At 44.8% G+C, this 21,554-nt stretch overlaps 5 protein-coding genes across 5 annotated transcripts; 4 read left to right on the forward strand and 1 right to left on the reverse strand.

Annotated features, from left to right (window-relative positions):
• Positions 1-82: 82 nt before the first annotated feature.
• On the forward strand, positions 83-4,460 carry GLAREA_11344 (uncharacterized protein; the record flags this gene model as incomplete). Its single annotated transcript, XM_008079532.1, has 9 exons — positions 83-309; positions 369-1,383; positions 1,440-1,930; positions 1,990-2,032; positions 2,620-2,808; positions 2,979-3,109; positions 3,154-3,270; positions 3,324-4,179; positions 4,230-4,460. 9 exons carry the CDS (start codon positions 83-85, stop codon positions 4,458-4,460), a joined length of 3,300 nt encoding a protein of 1,099 aa, XP_008077723.1.
• A 992-nt stretch (positions 4,461-5,452) lies between these two features.
• GLAREA_11345 (Protein kinase-like (PK-like)) lies at positions 5,453-7,350 on the forward strand (the record flags this gene model as incomplete). Its single annotated transcript, XM_008079533.1, has 4 exons — positions 5,453-5,903; positions 6,292-6,633; positions 6,679-6,870; positions 6,926-7,350. The coding sequence occupies 4 exons, from the start codon at positions 5,453-5,455 to the stop codon at positions 7,348-7,350; spliced, it is 1,410 nt and encodes a 469-aa protein (XP_008077724.1).
• A 3,386-nt stretch (positions 7,351-10,736) lies between these two features.
• GLAREA_11346 (uncharacterized protein) lies at positions 10,737-11,520 on the forward strand (the record flags this gene model as incomplete). Its single annotated transcript, XM_008079534.1, has 3 exons — positions 10,737-10,809; positions 10,858-10,950; positions 11,003-11,520. 3 exons carry the CDS (start codon positions 10,737-10,739, stop codon positions 11,518-11,520), a joined length of 684 nt encoding a protein of 227 aa, XP_008077725.1.
• A 2,946-nt stretch (positions 11,521-14,466) lies between these two features.
• GLAREA_11347 (uncharacterized protein) lies at positions 14,467-15,357 on the forward strand (the record flags this gene model as incomplete). Its single annotated transcript, XM_008079535.1, has 1 exon — positions 14,467-15,357. The coding sequence occupies one exon, from the start codon at positions 14,467-14,469 to the stop codon at positions 15,355-15,357; it is 891 nt and encodes a 296-aa protein (XP_008077726.1).
• Positions 15,358-15,849: 492 nt separating this feature from the next.
• On the reverse strand, positions 15,850-20,672 carry GLAREA_11348 (P-loop containing nucleoside triphosphate hydrolase; the record flags this gene model as incomplete). Its single annotated transcript, XM_008079536.1, has 18 exons — positions 15,850-15,876; positions 15,928-16,483; positions 16,533-16,609; positions 16,664-16,866; positions 16,922-16,987; positions 17,038-17,087; positions 17,137-17,666; positions 17,722-17,894; positions 17,948-18,518; positions 18,569-18,823; positions 18,876-19,236; positions 19,285-19,362; positions 19,413-19,431; positions 19,478-19,982; positions 20,038-20,092; positions 20,145-20,232; positions 20,281-20,386; positions 20,436-20,672. 18 exons carry the CDS (start codon positions 20,670-20,672, stop codon positions 15,850-15,852), a joined length of 3,957 nt encoding a protein of 1,318 aa, XP_008077727.1.
• Between the last annotated feature and the right edge of the window lie 882 nt (positions 20,673-21,554).

The raw sequence follows: 21,554 nt of genomic DNA on the forward strand, positions 1-21,554 counted from the left end.
TGGACAGAGAGTCAGCGGAGCGGCTTTCTCTCCCTTATTCATCTCCATTTTTACACCAGCAATTATTTTTTGTTGCAACACCATGGTTTCACTCCAATTATTACCAACCGAGATCTTAGAGTTGATCATTTTCAATTTTCAAGGCCCGCCAATACAATATGCCAATATTCTGAGTGCAAGACGTTCCTGCCGGGCCCTGGCGCAACCGTGTAGAGAGCTTCTTTACAGGGATATCGACTTCAACTTCCAAAGCGAAGATTGGCTTGCGGCTCAACTAATGCAAGTAAGATTAATTAGAGGTCTCTATTTGTAAGCTATGTCCAATGGCCTGGTGAGACACACGGTAATTGAAGCTTACACTACGTCAGAAAGAAAAGCAATGCGGCATTTATCAGAACGTTCAAGAATAAACCACATGATGTCTACAGCTGCTCCCTCGACGCAATTGGGCGTGTAACGATCACTTCAAACTGGCAGAACCTTGTTAAAACTGCCAAAAAGATGAAGCGCCTTACGGAAGCTTATATGACACCTAGTTTTCTGGCAGCCCAGATCATTGCGACAGCACCAAAATATAAAATCTTGAGAAAACTGACAGTGGCTCAGATCAGTCCTATGCTGCATATCTGGGACAACAGAACCACCCGTCTAACCACCCTTAGATGGGAGCTTGCAGATTCCATCGGAGAGGACTCAAACAGGTCTGGGTTTGACGATGTTGACTTCCTCATCGGAGTAGTTGAAGCAACATGTCCGGCGCTGATCAATTTCGATATCGTCATCCGCCCACCAAGTCAGACACATTGGCCAGATATTTCACCCCTCTCCTTGAACAGATGTACAGCAAACACCGAATCAATATACCGCTTACGTCCAGCATCTTCCCTAAAGTGTCTGCGGCATTTTGGACAGTACTATGATCTCATGCCTGGTACCGAATCATCTTTGATGATCGACTTCACGTCCATTTTTCATAGGTTTGTGGAGAAACATTGCAGTACGCTAAGCTCAGTGGTCGTCGCCGTTGGCTCTAATGGGGGATTGATCTCATTCAATCCTGCTCTCCAAGCTTGTCGATTGTTGCCCCGCCTGCAAACTTTATCTTTAGCGGTGAAAAGTCGATACGGATTAAGTACCCTATCTTTTCTCGAGAATGAGGATAGTAGTTTGACGCTCTTCCTCAGATCTCTATCAGTTTCAAACCGGTTCCTGCAACGGCTATCTATATCAAATGTTGGGGGTAGCTTTCATGCAGAGCTAGGAGCTCTTTTCGGGTATTTTGAAGGACTCAAGTCACTCCGTGTTGGGAATACAGATATGGCCATTGTATTGGCAGATCCTTTCGGACACCCATCACCTCAGGATTGTCAAGCATACAAATCGGTAATTATAGCACTCCTTATCACGATAAATTGTCTCACAAAGCTGAAAGTTGACAGGGAATTGTCGATTTCATCCATGCACTGCCAGAATCACTAGAGGAAGTCTACCTCGGAATTAATATCACTCAAAGTTCGTTCGCTTTTGATTACTTCTTCGTGCCACTGAATGATATTGGGCCAGAGGTTTTCACTTATGCACCTCGCCTTCGCCTTCATACTCTCGATCTACATTTGTGGCTCCATAATGAGTCAGTAAGGCTAGATCCAGGGGCAGGCGTGTTCTGTCGACGTCTTCCTCATCCTGTGGCACAGAAAGATAACGCAAGGCGCCTCTGGACGTCGGTGATGCATCTCCGATCATCAAATTTCACTTCTGGCTTCTACCTTATAAGCCATAGGTTCTCTGACCTGGAGCTGAAAAGTCAGAAGTTTCTAGGACATGACGCTCGGGGAATCTGGTTAGATGGGAGTGACGAGGCATATGAAAATTGGGGGCGTTGGCCAGGGTATCGCGACAAGATTTCTTCTTATCCACCATTTCAAAACCGGTACTGAATTAACCAGTCGGTTTGTGCGATCGTCATGTTATGACAACAAATTTCATTAGCTTAGAGTTGGCGAGACTTGAATATAGTGTTGATGCGCTGTCAGTCAGCAGTTCCTAAAATGATATCATTTTGATTACTGGAATGGCTACAATTGTCGATAACCAAAGTTGATGGTTCTTGCGGGTGCATATGAGGGCAGTTGATAACTGTACGATTGTTGAGTCCTTGTATCTGAAATCCCTGCTTTTTCAACCGCTAGCTGTGTGTCGAGCTAACAAATGAAAATCGATGGAAACAACGTCTGTGATCCAACTCTAATTGTGCTGACACAACAAGAAAAAGAAAGCACAGTTTCCAATTATCAGGTTTTTTTTTTGGTCTGATAAAGGGATTTTTCTACATCAAATTTCATGTTAAATGGCCTCATGCTATAGAGATTCGTTGTTCTCTGCTGCTGTACATGTATGATAGACCAGATGAGTAGTAGCATTTAAGCGAGCTCTTTCTCCCCTATTTTAGGGAGCAATTACAATGCGTGACGGCCAACTAATCGGCAATATATACTTCGAGTAAATCACCCGAGATCAAACCCTTTTTTTTTTGGAATGGAAACCTCGATAAATATAAATTCTCTTCAGACCAAAATAAAAGTGAGTGGAAATCTGATTTGCGGATTCTGACGTTTAAAGTCACGTGCCGATACAACCCCACCATCATCACCACGTCTTTGGTGGGGTAATAATATGCGAAATTTGATGGCAAGAGAAGCAAGCGCGTTTCTTCTTGAACCAGAATCAATCCTTTCTCTATATCATCCTCAATCTACAATTCCGACTATTCTATTCAGCCTTACGCCATGGAACACGACACCAAAACCCGTATTTGACCTCTGCCACCATTTGCTATCGTAGCCTCACTGACGACTCGATTAGCCCTCGCGTCGACGGCAGACAAGACCTCATTTGCATACATTTCCGCTAGAGATCGGTGGCCAGTTATTCTTGTGCGATTTCCTAGTCACAAAACGGTTCGCGGCTGATGGGAATAGACAGGCGCGATCGACGATGTTCACAGAGCCGTGTCGGAGGTGACGGAAGACGCGAAAAGGGACGAGGGAAAAAGAATTGTCGAGCAGCTGGCCAAGCTTAAGTACGAGCTTCAGCATGATCGCAAATTGACGTGAGCGGCCCGAAAGTAATTGAAGATGGGTGTTGATAAATCAGACCAATTCCAGACGACGGGCAACCTGATATCGAGGGATACAACAAGGAGCTCGAGGCTTTAGGAACACCATCATGGTTTAACATTCCTTGGCTGTACGCAGAATGCTACTTGTATCGGTAAGAACTCTCGTTTGCCCACTTATGCATCAGTTTCTAATGGAACTTCATAGCCGGGTAGCGTCGTCATTCGCCCTCTCCCAATACTGGAAAAGCTACGATGTCTTTGCGCGCCAGAAGATTTCTACATTTCGATCCTCTCGACCAGCGGTCCTCGAGCTCGCAGCTAGATACCATGAATTAGTAAAACAGATGGAGGAGAAGAATAACAAATCAGAAGAGGAAATAGATCAAGCCGAGAAGATTTTGTTCATGGAGATGTGTGAGATCTGTCTCTGGGGAAATGCTACCGACCTTTCGCTCCTCACCTCTTTAACGTACGAAGACATTCAAAAGTTACAGGGGTCGGAGGCACGGAAAGCATCTGAGAAGAACATAATTGTGAATGACCTCGAGGCAGCTTACGATGTTTTGAAGAAGGCCAAGCGGGAAGGAAAACAAAACAGACAAGTCGACATCGTACTGGATAACGCAGGCTTCGAACTCTACGTTGATTTGATCCTCGCCGGGTTTTTGCTCTCCGCTGGTCTAGCTACAAATGTCATCCTCCACCCAAAATCAATCCCTTGGTTTGTGTCGGATGTTTTGCCTGGAGACTTTGCTGCTCTCCTGAACGCATTAGCAGACCCCCAACCATTCTATTCTACACCCTCAGATGAAGAGAAGAACAACGAGGTTACACCGAAACAATTGACCCAGAAAGAGGTTGATGAGCTGTCTTTCTTATTCCAAAACTGGAGTGGCTTTCACCAGGAAGGCCAATTACGTTTACGCTCAAATCGATTCTGGACTGAAGGCGGTAGCTTCTGGCGATTACCGTCAACCGCTCCTCGATTACACGAAGATCTCAAGGAGAGCGAGTTGATAATTTTCAAGGGTGACCTGAACTACCGGAAATTAGTGGGAGATGTAAGCCAATTCCACTGCCATATTGTGGCCAATTTGCTAATTCATGACAGGCAACTTGGGACCCAACTACCCCATTCCCAAAGGCCATTGGTCCCTTAGGTCCAGGTTCAGGCGTCAATGTGCTTGCACTACGGACATGTAAAGCAGATGTAGTCGTCGGTCTTCCATCTGGCAAGGACGAGGAGCTTCGTGCGATGGAAGGCGGTGGCGGCGATAGTGGTGCTAGAAAATGGGCTTGGAGTGGGAAATGGGCGGTTGTGTCATTTTCAGCCGGAGCTTAATAGAATTTTATAGATAGAGGATATATAAGATTTCTTTGAATAGATCTCATTTAAGAAGTTATAATTCCGGAAGATCCCGCTTTGTACTAGACTTCGAGTTAGATAAGCGAAATCAAAGTCGAAATCACGATAAAATTTGCTTAGGATCGTTCAATTTAATAATAATATATCACGCACTTAAGCCACATTAAGAGTTTTCCGGTAAGTCTTGTCTAACCCGTCTCTTTCGCGTATCGTGTATGCGGCAGAAAACAGAGTCTTTATTACATATTAGTGGACTTTCGTGTCATTTCTTAGAAAAATGCCAGTTGACTGTAAGAAACTTACTTTCTTACTTAATTGAAGCAAATTGGTTCCCTATCTTAAACCTTACAATCTATTTTTTATTGCCACTATATTAGTGAATCGTTATGACCCAATCATATAGTCTAGCCAGAGGGAGTTGAAGATAAGTTCCAAATCCTGCTTTTGCTGCTTTTGGTAATGGGATTTTGTAAGTACTTTTGTGGGAATAAAGCGACTTTACAGCTGTTTGGTGTTAAAACAAAGACCTTTCAAGCCACCAGAAAGAATCGACCTTCTTAACTGAACAATTTCCCTCGTTTTACCCAGCGGTTTCTTTTTCACCCAAAAAGATTTCCAGGTTATCATTACGGGTGTCATCCCTCTATTTTACGCTCGACCTTTTGCAGAATCTATACCTACAACTCTTGGATTACTCCAGTTAATTCTGCAGTAGTTGTATGGACAATTGAGATGTCTCTTTAACGGTTTATTGTTCTTGAGACAACAGTTGTCTTGTTTTTCCCCACCACTGTCAACAAAGCCGCTCACACTCATAAAAGTAATGAAGTTACCACACTCGAATATTCCAGCATCGCGGCTCTCCCAGTTTCTTCCACTTCGGCACTTCATAACTACAAAATTTCTCTAAGGTTTGTAAGTTTCAATCGTATCTCGTTTTTCAATACAAGATTCTATAGATTTGGAGCATGTCTAAACGACCAATCTACATCGTCTCCTGCACCGTCCCCTCATCGCCCTCTCAATGGGGCCTCTGGATTCCCCGACTCTCTACAGAAACCTCCACCGAACAGCCCGTAGGAAAAATCATCCACGTAGCCGAAGATCTAATCGAAGGTTACCAACTCGAAATCATCAGAAACTACAACATCAACTGGCCTACAGGTGGTAGATCTATTAATTTCCTAGGCTTCACTAATGAGAGAAATATCGTAGATGGTCCCGACTCAGCAGGTGTGGTGTTCGATACCAAGGCTAGAGACTTTATTGAGATTTATGCTGCTGGCGTTGCGGTTCCTGCTCCTACTCTGAGACCCAGGGCGAGTATGAGTTCGCAGAGTTCAGGTAGTAGTGATTCTGATCTGGAAGGGCTAGTACGTCCTCAATGGGTTCAGAGCGAAAATTGCCAGACTTGGGTTCGTAAGCTTGTGGAGAGGTTGGTGCATGATGATGTTCTTCTCGCTGAAGCACTCGTGAATCTCAGCAGGGTCCCTCAAAACTAATTCATGTGATTGTTGAAGCTGGATTACGGCAACAGTCAATCAAGCTTGAGTTTTGGTACCTGCAAGTATATTGTCGGTACAGACACCCTTTAAAATCAAACTACAACGCTCATACATCAGCTTTCTGTGCACCCTATTATTCCTTCGTTTGCATTGCACATCGTGATTCGGTTGATTGAAGTTTGATGCTCCCGAATCATGATATAAAGCTTCCGTGAAATTGTGACATATAAGCAGCCTATAAGGATTGTATCCCCAGCAGATACCTGCAAACTACCGAGTTGGGAAGCTGACGTAACTTTCAGACTGGGGCGTATTCCCACAATTGAACAATAATGTTCTCTCTGCCATTCCCCTCGCCAACGACATTCCGTGTTCCGTATTATTTGTTATTTGCGCACAAGATCAAATGGCTAGCGATGAAGTACGCAGCGGACCTTACCTGTTACCATCACTCCTCCCGTCAGATGAAAACATAAGCTTCTTCGAGACAAAGTTTTTCGCTGACGGCCACCAATACCTACCAACACCAGCTGAGGTTCGGCTTGCCGCTGGGAAGCAGGAAAATCCCATTCGACCGCCGCCTGTGGTCTTTCCTTCACTAAAACTTATCGTCAAGTATGGTTATGCGATCAAAATTAGCGAAGGTCAGTGTCTGTGGGCAATTCGCAAATGATGTCCAAATGTGCCAGTTCCGGAGGTGTATGGTTGGCGTACAGACGAAGGACAAACATTCATATACATGGAAAACATCGATGCACGGACGTTGGAGACAGAGTGGCCAGGACTAGATGTGGAAGAAAAATATGAGATATGTGTGCAGTTACGCTTCATTATTGATGAATTGCGTCAACTTCGACAGGACCCTTCTAATACGTTCATTGGTGAGTGCAAATGGTTTCCAAAAGTGTTCTTGAGTCTAATCAGTTTGAACTACAGGAAGAATCAACCAAACGCCCTTAGGGGATGTCATTTTTGACTCTTGCAGGGCACTCACTGGTTACTTCTCAGAACTTCCTTCCTTTCACGACTGGTTTTCAGGTGTCAAGATGCCAGAACCGGGATCTATTGACTCAGACCCCTGGCGACCTCACCTGTTAGATGACGCATCCATCGTGTTTACTCACGCAGATTTACATCGCAGTAACATCCTGATGTCTTGGAATGAGGATGGTACACCCAAAGTGGCTGCGATCGTTGACTGGCATCAATCTGGATGGTATCCTGCGCCGTGGGAATTCTATAAGACGAGGTGGACTGCCAGGTTTCAGGAGCAGTGGGATTTGATTGATATACTTGAGTTCTTACAGGCATATAGAGGATATATACCGTGGGATTACTTTGTGCTTAAGAGGGGTTGCTAGTCGTAGAGTTTAGCTTCATAGTGGCCAATGCGATAGTAGTGAGAGCTTCTAGAAACAAAACAGAGGGTAGTGGAAGCAACTAGACGATTTACGGAATAGATACAGTGATTTTTAAACAGGAGCTGTCAAACCGCAAGTCCGTTAATGCACCAACCATAAGCAATTCAAGGATTTGTGACAAGGAACCAAAGATTGCTTAAGTCATTTGGCGCCGGCCATCCAGAATCAAGAAGATGGGTACACCGCTTCTTATACGACGCAAAGTTTGGTTGCCAAGCTTGGACTCACGCATATTCACAGCCAATGAATGTTGGATATGTTGTTCATCCAGGACTGAGAACATGGAGCTTACCGCTGGCCATACATGATTCAAATAATTGTGACTGGCTTGCTCGTAGAGGATGTAGTAAGTACAACAGGCCTTCCAATGAGGTACTTTAAAGGCAGCCCCCACGGAAAAGTCTGCGGAGAGAAATAAATTTAAAAATGGATCACAAAGTTCCGATCTTCGGAGCGTACTGCTCTGTTTCGAATTAACAACATGAAGCCGGATGGACTTCTAACTCTGACGATCGAGCACACACCAATGGAGAAGCAGCGTAGCGAAGCGCAACTTGTTGCCAGCTTGGATGCAGCAACCCGGGAAATCGACAAACACAGTTGCAACATATATGCACCGTTATATTCGGCATTTCGAAACCTTCTTTCCACATGAAATCCGCATGGTATTGGACCTGTGCTGCGGCTTTCAGCGAATGAATACCCAACAATGCCTAACTCTTTCAGCTTCGAAAACGTCTCCAGCATTTTTGCGATTGGAGCGGGATGGCATATCCAGTACCGTATGATCGGAACTACTGTCACTGATAATTGGACATCATGCACGACATCTTCGGCAGCTCGAGGGGCTAAAACAATCCTTCAACGACGTCCATTGATGTCAATATAACCCTCGAAGTCCCCAGGGCATAGAAAGGAATGTCAAAGAGCATAGTCTCCTCAAGTAATCAACCTTGACAGCGCCGATATAGCGAGCTTCTGGTACTGTGTGGTATAAAGCCATTGGCTCGAGTGCGCACGGAAGGGAAGGGAAGGGAAGGGAAGTGCGCTTGCTTATCCTCCTCCATATATGGTAACTGAGAAAAGATAGGAATAACGACAAGCAGCAAAGCAGAGGGAATGCGAGCAAACAATTCTGGAGGTAAGAAACTCGAAGAAACAATTTCAATAAAAGCGCAATGAGCATTCAGAGGCTCGTGGTGCCGTAACCTTAGGAAAGCGGATCCTCATTCACGACACGCGACTGCCGCCCCAGATCGTCAACCTTTCATCCATCCCATTCCATTCCTCAACCAATAAATGCGCTTCCTACCAATTCTAGCGTCCGCAGAATGAGGTAAGAAGATCATTTGAAGGCTATGTTCGTGGATATGGGGATGCAGTATCAGCACAACCTTCGTACGATTTGTGGCTACGGATCAGAACATCACAACAACTGCTGTCGTCTGACAGGTGATCAGCTCAGTGAGCATGAATCCTGTCCAGTACCTCCTTTCCATATCTTCCCTACGTTTTGTTTCTTTGTTCTTGCGCGTTCCTCCAGCTTCTTTTCCGCTGTGCTGTGTTCGAAGTCGAATGTAGAAGCTCGTCTTGTCGACGCGTCATGAATCGTTCTATTTTGGTGGCAGACGGTTAGGATTTGTTCTGTGGAGGCATGAGAAGCTTCTTACTGGCTCTGAATATTTTATTGGTTTGCAGTCAAGTTACGTTCTGTGTTTGTTGAGTTGTTGGTCAAATTGTTTTGTTGTGCAGTGCACGACGATCCGCGTTTTCGGTGGCCGAAAGAAGGCAAGCCATGGGCCGTCAAGCAAGCGAAAATCTGCACAGGTTCAAGCGTTTCCCACCAAATGTTGATGAGGTGACAGTAAGACGTGTCGCCAATGTCAGCAAGAAAAATCTGCCCCTAGCATTGAGCTTCTCGGTGTCGAAGGATCAACAAGCATACACTATCCGCAACTGGCATTTCCTTCCCTGTGGAATGGGAGGCTGTTCCAAACCGGGTGGCTTCGTGATGCAGGGTAGTTCATCTCACCATCTATGTCGCCTGGGCAGCAAACGCTGGGCCTGCACCGAGATATCTCTACTAGACAAGAGATTGCCTCGCTCTGAATTCTGCCTGAGAGATAGGACCACTCAGAATAACGGCCCCAATGCTCATGTGCAGTCGCCCACCAGTTATCCGATTTTTTTCTGCACCTCTTCATCGCCTCATCGCCTCGTCGGTTCCAGACTGGATGACTGTCCTTAAACCCTGCCCTTCTCATGGCAGCAGTTGCAAGGCTATCATCTTGAGGAAGAGCTTCACAATTGCTCGGATGCGTGAAAGATGATTGGGTGAAAGACAGCGCGTTGTTGATATGGTTTTTGGGGTGGATAGGCTTGCAATATGATCATAACCCTCTCTTTCTGTTTGGCATAGCTGTTGCAAAGCCTGTCCAGCACGACGTTAGAAATCTACAGCTCAGATTGACCCCCCAAACATAGACTCGGAAGCTGGGGCAAATCCTATCTACGTGGAGCTTGTCGCTTGGACCTGTTTTATGTCTCACTTATTCCTCATGGAGCCCATTACACCACACATACTTGGGCTCCAAAATTTGCCAGCCCTGCCATTGAATTGGGTATTATTGCGGCCGTGAAGTTTCTTTGCACAGTGACTACAGTATCGATTGATTGGTACGATTGGATGGAGAGAAGCTGCAAGTCTCCTTGAGGCGAACAATTCAGGCACTGGAGTGAAGATGATGTCCAGCATTCCCTGCTCGCCGTCGCCCTCCCCTCCCGCGAATTTGGAGGCCTGCTATAGGTTATGAAGGCATAAGCGGATATGTAGAGAAGACAATGAAATAAATGGAGCGTTCCAGCGCTTGGGACGACGAAAATCACCCTATGAGTGGATGGATTTGTCGTTGAATATGGCAAGTCATAATCCGACATGTGGATGTGCATCAACAACACACGCAGCATCGCCCATATTGTACTACCAGACTCGTTGGGTCACTTATAAACTAACAAAAACCCAACTTCTCTGGCATTTGCTGAATGCTATTTCATATTGCACTTTTTTTCCATGGCATCCTCCTCTAGAGGCGGGGTCCCTACCCGCTGTCCAGTGCCTGGCTGCCATGTAACTTGCCGAAAAGAGAATGACATTCCCAGGCATTTAAAGGAACAACACCAGGCAAAAAAGATATGCCCGAGAGAAGGCTGTGGGCAAACCGATCGGAGGATCAGTCGCTTGATTGAACGTTGTCAGAAAGAACATCCCTCCAAGCCGTTGACTCGAGGTAAATGTTTTCTACAATTCTGATAATTGTGCTTTTCTGATGACCTTAGATGAAGTCAACGCCCTGGAGGACATTCAGGACTATTGGTACCAAAAATTGCGACGAACACATGGTGGGCAGTACAGTAGGGAATCCTTCAGAGATACTAACCTTCTTCCAGGTCTTGATGGAACTGAGCCACAGCCTCCGGAAAGCACCGAAGATTTTAATGATATAAGAACCCGACAGCCTGGATATCCAAATGAGTTCTCACGTCAGTATCGATCTTAATCTCTGAATCAGATTAAGAGCTGACAATACTCCAGATTCGATGGAATCCCACGACGCCGTCAAATACCAAAATGAGCAAGGCTGGGACGCCGAGCTCGAGGACGAGCAACTACACGAAGATTCTTTCTTTAGCAGCTATGAGGAGACTCCAGGCCTGTCGACTAGAGATGGAGATGGGCTGGGTAATGGCTATTACCGCCAACAACATCAATACCGCCAGGAACCATACAGCCAGTCGGATTACCACCAAGGTTACTCAGACCCACAGCCCTCTCAGACGGCTTATGAAAGCGAGCTGAATGGCAGTGACCTGTCACACCATTATCCTTTCTCAGTCACACCAGCAGGGAGCAACTCCCCTGAGAACGACCAGCAAGATGAACCTGTAATCTCCAACATTACACTATCTCCAGAGAACGAGGCTGTTGTCTCTTACGACGATGGCTTTTCTGATTCTGTTCCTGAGTTTTACAACTCTTATCCCTATTGGCAACAATCACAGTCGACTCCAAATTTTTACGACCGCCTGGATCTCCAGCCGAACGAAAGCTGAACCCAATCACTCCCATCCTTGCTCGCTGAATTTCTTCTCGAACAACAACGAGGCTTTCCAATCCATCAATTTCTTTTTCAATTCGATGCAAGATTCTTCAACATGGTCTTCGCGTGTCTTTCAATACTCATTTTTCCCTTGGTCATTCACTTGTCGCATACCTTCATAACCTCAAAACTTTCATTTTCGGTGTGTCATCGTATTCTCCAAATGTCTTGATAGATCTCTTCTTATCCCAAACAGGAATTTCGGTCAAAGGTGACCAAGAACAACAGTACCCCGCTCTATAGACAGAAATTGGCGGCTGAGGCTTACAGAACTTCATTTGGATATCGGTTCGGCGTAGTATGGGTGGAGGTTGTCGATTATTACTATGTCGTTATATTTGTTTTATTATATTTCGATTCTCAATCAAAAAACCTGCTTTGTCAGACTCATTACTTTTGAAAATTTTATCGTGGTTGAAGAAAGACAAGCGCTGTGAATTTCTATTAGTTACCCATTTTTGCCCTTCAATAATCGAAGATTCAGTCGTTATCTAGGTTGACAAGATTACTTGCGTGGCTGCTGGTTTTTCTAAAGTATTGATACATTAGTGTTACTGACAATATTTTATGGCTTTTCCACAACCTGACCTACTCCACCGCCTTCGCGCTGCAGCCTGAATAGCGTCGCATTCCACGTCGTTGCCAAGTTGATCGCGAGCCTCGCGTTTCCTGGAGACTCGAAATCCATCCAGTCTCTTCGCTTCCACTAAAATGTCAAACTCAGCCCCAAGCCCACTTTGGTCTTTTATTTTCATTACAGTTCGAAGGATTCTTTCATCTTGTCAGATCTGCAGCGTTACTCCTCTTGTGCTTCATGGGGCTTGTCACTGGTGAAGGTGATGGCGTTGTGGTGACAGTGGTAGCTTGTTTTGGGGTAGTCACGAATGCTGACTCCTAAGATTATTATGGTGGTGACGAGCTTTAGAGAAGTTAAGGGGACAATGGGTGGCTGTGGTATTTCTTCGGGCTGGTGAGCTGTATGGGCTTCGGATGGTGATGGACGCACGGCTGGCGATTTGGTGAAAGAACGCCTTGTGTTACTGTCATCTCTGTTGAATGCGTTAGCGAGGTCTGCCTTTCAGGGACAGAGATTGATATTTGAAGTGACCATGCTACTTGACAAGGCTCGTTTGAACAAAGAAGCAGTTATGCAGTAAATTTGTGGGTAGACTTACTGAGTAGTAGTGTTGGAGATACCCGACACAAAGTGGATAGTAGAGGCACACGCATGCTCCTGGCTTGTGGCATCATTAGGTGGTGCAGACACTTTTCTTCCAAGGAAAGATAGAAACTGGAAAACGAAATTGCATTCATTTAATTTATAGTAGGTGTTCTACTTAGATTATACTTTGCGTGTTTGCTCTAGTAATACCTTTTGCCACTTCACACGGTTGACCTTCGACAAGATGCCTTGGAAATAATTAATAATTCGACAGAACTGAAAGTCGCAGTTGCCTGAGATCGTCCCATCAAATACAGCGCACTTTTGGGCCACGTATCTTATCCTTTTTCTTACCAACCATGGTTTGTTTTCAACCAAACATGAAAATAGTACTTAGAGACTCCGAATTCTAATTGAATACACACCAGAAGCAAAGTATGATTCACTATCTTTTATGCTAAAGCCATGACGAAGGTCATTTCTCTGTCATATTTTGTTTGGGTGAACTCACTACTAAGATATATCAAAAGGTGCACCACTAAAAAGCTTCAACACCCATGTGGAAATTGTATATTGTTCCCGAAGTTCAGATGTCCACAAGTTCGGACATCGAGATTTTCAAACCAGCAACGCGTTATAGAAGGTCCTCAGTCTTCGCTGTCACGCAGTTCCATGCCGAACTTCATTATAATTACACAAATGGCCGCTCATCACTTTTCAACGAGTTTTAAGAAAATTATAATTGATTCTTGTGTTGAATGAATTCGGTTACGGATATGGGTTCCGGGCAGGTCCAAGACTATCTCGTGTGGAAGACCTTCCGTCATTTGTCTCAGTCTTGGTTGACCAGCTACCTATCAACACTTCCTCAAGTCGTTTTAATCAAAAGTTTCTAGACTAGATTTTCATATCTAGCTTCTTCTAGAACGCATACCATCATATGCGTCTCAAATGATCGATGTTTCATTTGTAGATCTAGAAATCACGACTCGAGATGGATGTCAGCTGTTGCATATATTCAGGTCGATCATCCTATCACATGGCGTTCCGAAAATAAGTCAGTCAAGCCCTACCGAGACCGAACACAATACGTAATTAATAGTCCTCTGGGATATGAGTGTTCTTGAATTGAGATATATTTGACGTTGTCACAAAAGGATGTTGAGATCTTCTACCATTTTCCCATCACAGTGATGTTCTCCTGCAAATGACACCCCACTTGTGTATCACCACTACCCAAACTCCACCACCCAGCCCCTCATTCGTGCAACGCTTCAGCAACACATCCGCTATTTAGCCTATGTCGGTCCCGCATCAGAGCCTCCAGGACCCATTTCGTTTCACCTCTCACCACCACTCAACCGCGATTCTTCAATAAGTAAGCCATCTTGGGGTATTTCTAATATGCTCAACCAGCCAACGTGTTGAAGCGGAAGACAGGAGTACTGGTTCGCTTGCGGTTCTGGAACCTGCAGCAGTCTGGCATTGCGTGTTGGTTGGAACACTGCGTGTAGCCACTGACACGAAGTTGGGTTGAGTCGTGGTGGGTATAAGTGGAAACCTAAGCTGCAAGACAATTGAGGGTCTCGACTCTTCGATAAGGTGACTGACTCTTGCTGATGTGAGAGCTTTGTTGAGCGGGTATCGAAGCATCGCTAATATTTTCATCATAAATTTGCTTGTTGTTGTTATCATTGCCGTTGTTCTAGCTAGGTTCGGGGAATGAATACTTTTGAGATGGATTGGGACGAGGATATCAATATTGCAACACGCGACCGCGAATATTCTTCTTCTTCGGCTGGCTCTTTAGCATCAGTCAAAACGTCAGGTACTTTCGGAAATGTGGTGCGAGAAAAGCCTCGAGAGCTGCGCGCATCATACGATTCGACATTTTCAGCATCGCCGACGTGGTCGGGTGCTTCATCACAACTCTCCAGCCCGGTGCTTAGTCGCGAAGAGAGACTTAAGACTAGCTATTACGATATCGATGATGACTGCAATTCTTCTTCAGACTTAGATTTCTCAGAGGACGAGCACGCCGACCCATCGGATGCCTCTATTGAAGCAATAGCTCGATCATATTTACGCACTGCTCCGGCCACAGATGGCGCTGTTGGAATACGGAAAGTTGTCCTCGACATTTTCGAGTTGGTTCAATCTCAGAATTCTCATCTCTTCGACCGAGAAGAGAACCATGTACCATCAACCTGTGTGCCCCTAGATATGGAAATAGAAATATGTACAGCACTGTTGTTGCATTCCTCGCCATCCAGCAATCTGGAGAAGTATTGCGAAGATCATCTTGTAAGAATCGCTTCTGGAAAAGGGAGCATTATGAGCTCGGGCACTACCGAGTCTCATTTTGACGTCTGGCTCGAAGATGAGAACAGCCATCTGGTTTATGGGTGGCAAATCCATGCCCAGATATACCGATTAATGGCGCTCCGAGATACTCTACAAATTTATCTTGAATCTACAAGCAAAGCACTAGATGGAGCATCATTGAGTGTTGCGAGTGCTGTCCAAAGGAGAGAAGAATTCTTAAACGACGTTCTTAAAATACCGGTGGAGGTACTGCTCAAAGTTGAAATTGTAAGAAATATACTCAGACCTGTGGAGATTGGATGATGTAAATCGGGTCCAGAAGACAAGATATCATGAAGAGCTATAACTGGGCTGTGACGATAAGACATTCTCGTAAAAACAATACGGACAAACTGAAGGACCAAAGGGAACTATGAAGCAAGAGCTGCTAATCTCCCGCAAGGCATGACGACAATTCATGCTCGTGAATTAGCCTCAAGAAGTCATTTTCAAGTCGCCCAAGCCTGATACAGGGCCAAGCCTGATATTTTCGACGAGGTCACGATTTCCGTCCCGGGTAGTGAAAGACATTACTGGCATCCTATAGACTCTGCAAGTCGGCAAGTCCGTCGATCATTGTTGATAGCATCCTTATTTGTACTTAGCATAATGCCACCAACTTCGAACTTGCGACTCCTGAATAGAAACCAAGTTTTTCGTATATATTATAACTTCATAATGATAGTATTTATCTTTATATAAACAAAAGCACTAGAATGCATTTCTCTAGCTCGGTGATCAATACAAACCCAAGAATTACCTATCAAGCGCTTGGGATTGACACTATGAATACGGTCAGCAAACACCGCCACAACACTAGAAGAGCCAACTCACCATTTGGTAATACAACCCCCTCTGCCTCAACAATTCGAAATGATTCCCCTGCTCAACCACACGACCATCCCCAATAACGAATATAACATTAGCGTTTTGCACCGTGGCAAGTCTATGTGCAACCACAACCATCGTCCTTCCCTTGCCTGTTTTCTCAAAAACGGCTTGTACGCTTCTCTCAGTTTCAGAATCAAGATTAGAAGTTGCTTCGTCCAGTAATAAAACCCTTGGATTTCGAATCAAAGCCCTAGCAATCGCTATGCGTTGTTTCTGCCCCCCAGACAATGCAACACCTCTGGCCCCGACCATAGTATTATAGCCTTCTGGTAAAGAAGATATGAAGTCTTGAATCTCGGCATCACGACATATCTCAACCAGCCGTGAGTGAGATATTTCGTCCTCGTCAACACCTAATAAAATGTTTTCGGAAATCGTACCCTCAAACAAGGAGGCTTCCTGAGCCACGAGCGATATCGATTTTCTATAGTCGGGCAATGAGATATCCTCTATCTTTTTACCGTGGTAAAATATCTCGCCGGCTTGTATTTGGTAGAATCTGATAACGATGAGCGCGGGAGAGGAGATAACAATAGAACATAACAGACCTTTCTATCAGTGATATTATACTGGTCTTACCACTACCAGATGGACCGACAATTGCAGCGAATTGTCCCTTCTCGATCTTTTGAACTAGGTCAGCATTTTGAACACAGAATTAAATTTCAACCATGCTTACTGTCATATTCAGTCCATTCAACACTGGGATATCTCGAGTAGGATATTTGAAAACAACATTCTTAAACTCAATTTTCACGCCTTGTGGATCTTTTTCGTTACTCTCTGCTTCCTCGATATCGAATAACGTCGTTCGCTTCTCTGGTTTGTGGCGAGGTCTCATACCACGGATACGATTCGCAGCAGCGAAAGCTTGTGCGACATCTTGTGGAAAGTCAGTGATATGTCGGGTGAGGTGCATGTATATCGAGGGACTTACTTGGACCAAAGCTTAGCGATTGGCCTGCGCTTGTACTTCCTTGCACGACTGCTAAATATACGACCACTGTGAAACACTATTAGCCAGGTCTCGCACAAAACTTCAAGACTACCCACAGTAATTGAAAGGAGTATATTCATGGTCAGCAAGAAGCTGTCCGCCGTACCTGAGGCTGTCAGCTTTGAATAGAAGGATCATCATTAGAGCCAACTCACCATAGTACGAAAGCCATACATAACAAAGAAATACTATCGCTCATAGCAAAGACAAAAGTCGAGAATTTGGCCTTTTGGAAAGCTTCAGTTGTGTGATCATGCAACAATTTCTCGTAACGACCGACGATCTCAGACTCGAGAGTAAGTGAGGAGACAGTTCGGAATGCCCCAATGGATTCAGTAGCAAACTTTGCGCTCTGGGCAAACACCTCGTTGTTCATTTTCTCGAACTGGGTCTCGTAGCGGATTCGGAAGAACCCTGCCGCAAATATAATGGGCATAGATGTGAAGATGGTCAACAGCGTGAGCTTCCATCCAAAATAGAAAGAGATAGCTATGCTGCCAGCGACATTGAAGAATGAAATGATGACTATAGCCATATTTATACCAAGGAGTTGCTGAAGTTGTGTGGGATCCGTGGCCATTCTAGCCGTTAATGCACCACTTGAATTTTCTTCTTCATCATAGTAGGATATCGGTTTTTGAAGGACATTCTGGAAGTACTCTCGACGATAATTTGCTGTGATATTCTAGTCATGTTAGCACAATTGAGAATATTCCCTAGAAGTTGTGAGAGCAACCTACAAATGAGACTGCGTTTGAAGACCAACCCAGCGCGAAATAGCTCACACCTACGCCAAGAGCTAGGAATGTGAACATAAGGCACCAAAAGTTCGTTTGACTCTGCAGGTATTCTCCCCAGAAGTTGAAAAGAGATATGAGCTTCGCAAACAGGAATGCATGTAGGGGAAACGAAGCTGCAGCATGGATTAGCGCTTTTCAAGCCCAGCTTGCAAAGGAGTAGACTCACCACCAGCACCTAGACAACCAAGTAGCATCACGCTATACCAACTCCATTGTAGCTTTTGCTCCCAGAGGAAAAGCCAAAAGCTGCCAAGTAATCGCTCTTGCTTTGGTGTAGGCTCTTCGAAGAGAACTGGAGGGATGGTATTTCTATCAAATTTCTCTGCTGTTGACGGCACAATTTCCTCCGTCGGGAGACATTTCCCGGCAACTTCTTGGAAATCTTCGTGGCTGTTCAATCTTTGAGCATTTACAAGTGCTGCGTACTGCCCTTTCTCATCTGCTAGTAACTCCGCATGCGTTCCTTGCTGAACCACTCGCCCCTTCTTTAAAACAACGATATTATCCGCCTTAATGATCGTAGAAAGACGATGAGCGATGGTAACTGTAGTTCGGCCCTTCGAAACCCTATCCAGAGCTGCTTGTACTATTTTCTCGCTGCGCACATCAATCGCACTGGTCGCCTCATCAAGAATCAGAATCGCGGGTCGCTTGACAATGCTACGAGCAATAGCTATTCTCTGACGCTGGCCTCCACTCAGTTTTAAACCTGCTTCTCCAACTAGAGTATGCCAGCCCTGTATAGGTCAGAGAACTCAAAGAACAATTGCGACGGGATAAGACCGACCTCTGGGAGTTTTCGAATGAACTCGTCCGCAAACGCTTCCTCACAGGCACGTTTGACAAGCTTTCGCTTTTTCCCTATCGATGACTGTTCCCACTTGGTTCCTATTAATCCGTACGCGATATTGTTGAATATCGTGTCATTGAAAAGAAATGGTTCTTGTTGCACGAGTCCGATCTGTGATCTCCACCACTTAAGGTCTATTTCGTGCAGGGTCTGGCCACCAACCGTGATACTTCCATTACGAAAGAACAGTGTCTTGATAAACGGATTAGAAAATAATTATAGATTGCAAGAATGCAAAGCTTACAAGCATGTTGTCTGTCATATTGCCATCCATCTCGTACCATCTTTCTATCAGTCCAACAATTGTGCTCTTTCCTGAGCCAGATGGCCCCACAATTGCCGTCAATTTTCCAGCTGGAAAAGTCAGTGTTAAGTCATTGAGTACCTTGACATCAGCCCTCAACGGATATGCAAAGTTGACATTCTGCAGAACGATATCACCCTGCGCCGACACATCAGGCGCCCTCTTTCCTTCTGTTTGAGGTTGAGGAGCGTCGATGATAGAAAAGAAAATACTAGCTGCTCCAGCAGCCTGGCCAGCAGCAGTGATAGGACCTGCGATACTTCCGATGGACATTACAATGGTCATTATAGACATTAAAACACTGCTTCTGTTAATATGAAATAGAACTAAGGGGATAAACAATGCATACATAATTATAGTTGTGACATTAGATATTTGGTAAGTTTCATACATCTTAATGGCAACCCAAAAAGACAACGCAAAAGTTCTTCAGTAACTTATTAGCAGGGAAGAATAAGAATAAGATGGAAAATTTACGCATGAATTGCAAAGAAAACTGTAATGATTTAGCTTAAGCATATTTTTGCTCAAAGTTGGCATACCTGGTGATTGCTGAATTGCGACAAGGGGTGACATGAGAAGTCCCCGTCTACGAGATTCTTCTACCCAAGAAGAGTATTTCCTTGCCATCTTTCCTTCTGCCTCACAAGCTGCCACCATTCTAATGGAGGTGAACACCTCGCTGGCTACAGAGGAGGACATCCTGTCCGCGTGCTCTACATCCTTCATCATGTTGACAAGGCGCGGAATCGTAAAGTAATAGAACATCACAATGAACAGAAGCCCACAGCTGGTAACTAAAGTCAGGCTCCAGCTATAATGAAACGAGACTACCAGGGCAGTGATCACTAAAGAAATGCTTTGGAGAAGCATTGATAGCTTCTCAGAAATTCCGTTCTGGAGTGTGTTAGCGGTAATGGTTATTATGGCTGCTGTTTGTCCAGCAGGAAGACAATCCAAAACGGATATTGGCTGTTTGAAAAGCGCATCTAAGTACGCTAGACGAACAGCTGCGGAAACACGAAGGCTTGACATCCGGAAGCCGAGCTACATGATGGTCAGCTTGATTGATATAAAAATGTATAATTGTTGAGATTTTTACAGTGGAGACATAACCCAGCAAAAGTCTCCCAATGAACAAATATACAATGTATAAACTGCACACAACTATTAGCACTAGGACGGATTTTAGGATGATTTTCTTCATACACATTTTCGTCGATGGTATCGATGAATAGGTCAGCAGTTTCGCCTGAGTCTGGATCGTAAAAGGCACTAAACGTTCCCACAAGTTTCCCTTCGATATGTTTAGCAAGTCAAGGCGATCAACCCGGAATGGACTTACCAAATACCACATTCATCAACGGTAACGTGACGCCGGCGCATATTGATGAAAGCACAGCAACGAATAGCAATAACCGATCGCTCCATGTGGAATACGAATAAATCCGCTGAGTAAAGAATTAAGTTTAAGGTAGAGAGCAGAGAGACGCAACTCACAAGAAAATGGGAAAAAGCAATCTTGTATTCGGCACCACTGAAACTTGACTTTTTCTCCTCACTCGCCGCTGGTAAGGCATCGTCTGCTTCTTCATTGTGTTTCTTCTCTGCTTCCTCGGCCAGTAAAGGTGCCTCGACTGACTCTGAATATGTCGGCGATGGCGGTCTGTCAATCGGCGATGTTAATCTCTCAGAAGAAGCGTTGCTAGGACGTTCATGATTGGAATATTTCTGCATGTCAAACAAGATTCTTCGATTTGATTGCCGGTTGAATTTGATTGCGACTATTCTTGGAGTGCAGCAACTTCATGTACGACGTGGAAGCGGAATACTTCAAAGTGACCTCAATCAGGGTTTCCACGCTTGCTAATGCAGACTATTAAGATGACTATGAGCTGAAAAGATGAAATCACATAGAATAATGTCGAAATAGGAAAAACGACATCTGAAGTTGACGTTGATATGTCAAAACCCTTCAACAATCTTACCGTATAGCACACCAGTAGTCGATTGGGACTTGCTCTCTTGGTCGTGTTGGTCAAAACGCAAATAACGTGTTTCGCAAACAAGCTAGACGACAGGCCGCAGACCCTGACCTGAAGCCTGAGAGCCGCCGGGCCGCTGGGATACTAAAATGCAAAACATTCCAAGAACGTGCGGAAGGTTTCGAGTTTCTAAAGGCTGCGCTACCTGTACCTCACTAACAGTAGTGTTTTCGGCGTCATGGCTTCATTTGTGTGGGTGACTGGTGGCAAAGTCAAGATCGCGTCGAGATGTTGCCCCTGAACCTTGGCGTTCCAGGTTGAAAGGTATACTCACGTGACATACCTCCTCAGTGGCTGAGCTCGTAAAAATCTACCCCAGAATTATTACTTGAAAAACAAAATTGAAGAGGTGTGCAATAATTACAAGACAAGAACACCGATTCGGTGCTGTAGACACGTGAAGTAGTAGTTATCTTAAAAGACAATAGGGGACCTTGAATTATATGAAGTGTAAGTAAGCTCTTTCACTCCAACTAGTTTGGTCTATCTTGCTTGCTGTAAGTAATTCACCAGACCAAGGATACTGTGTCAAAATATTTCAAAAATATCGTGTTTCGACCGCCAATTCCAGTCA

Source organism: Glarea lozoyensis (genome assembly GCF_000409485.1).
Source record: "Glarea lozoyensis ATCC 20868 chromosome Unknown GLAREA11, whole genome shotgun sequence".
NCBI lineage: Eukaryota > Fungi > Ascomycota > Leotiomycetes > Helotiales > Helotiaceae > Glarea > Glarea lozoyensis.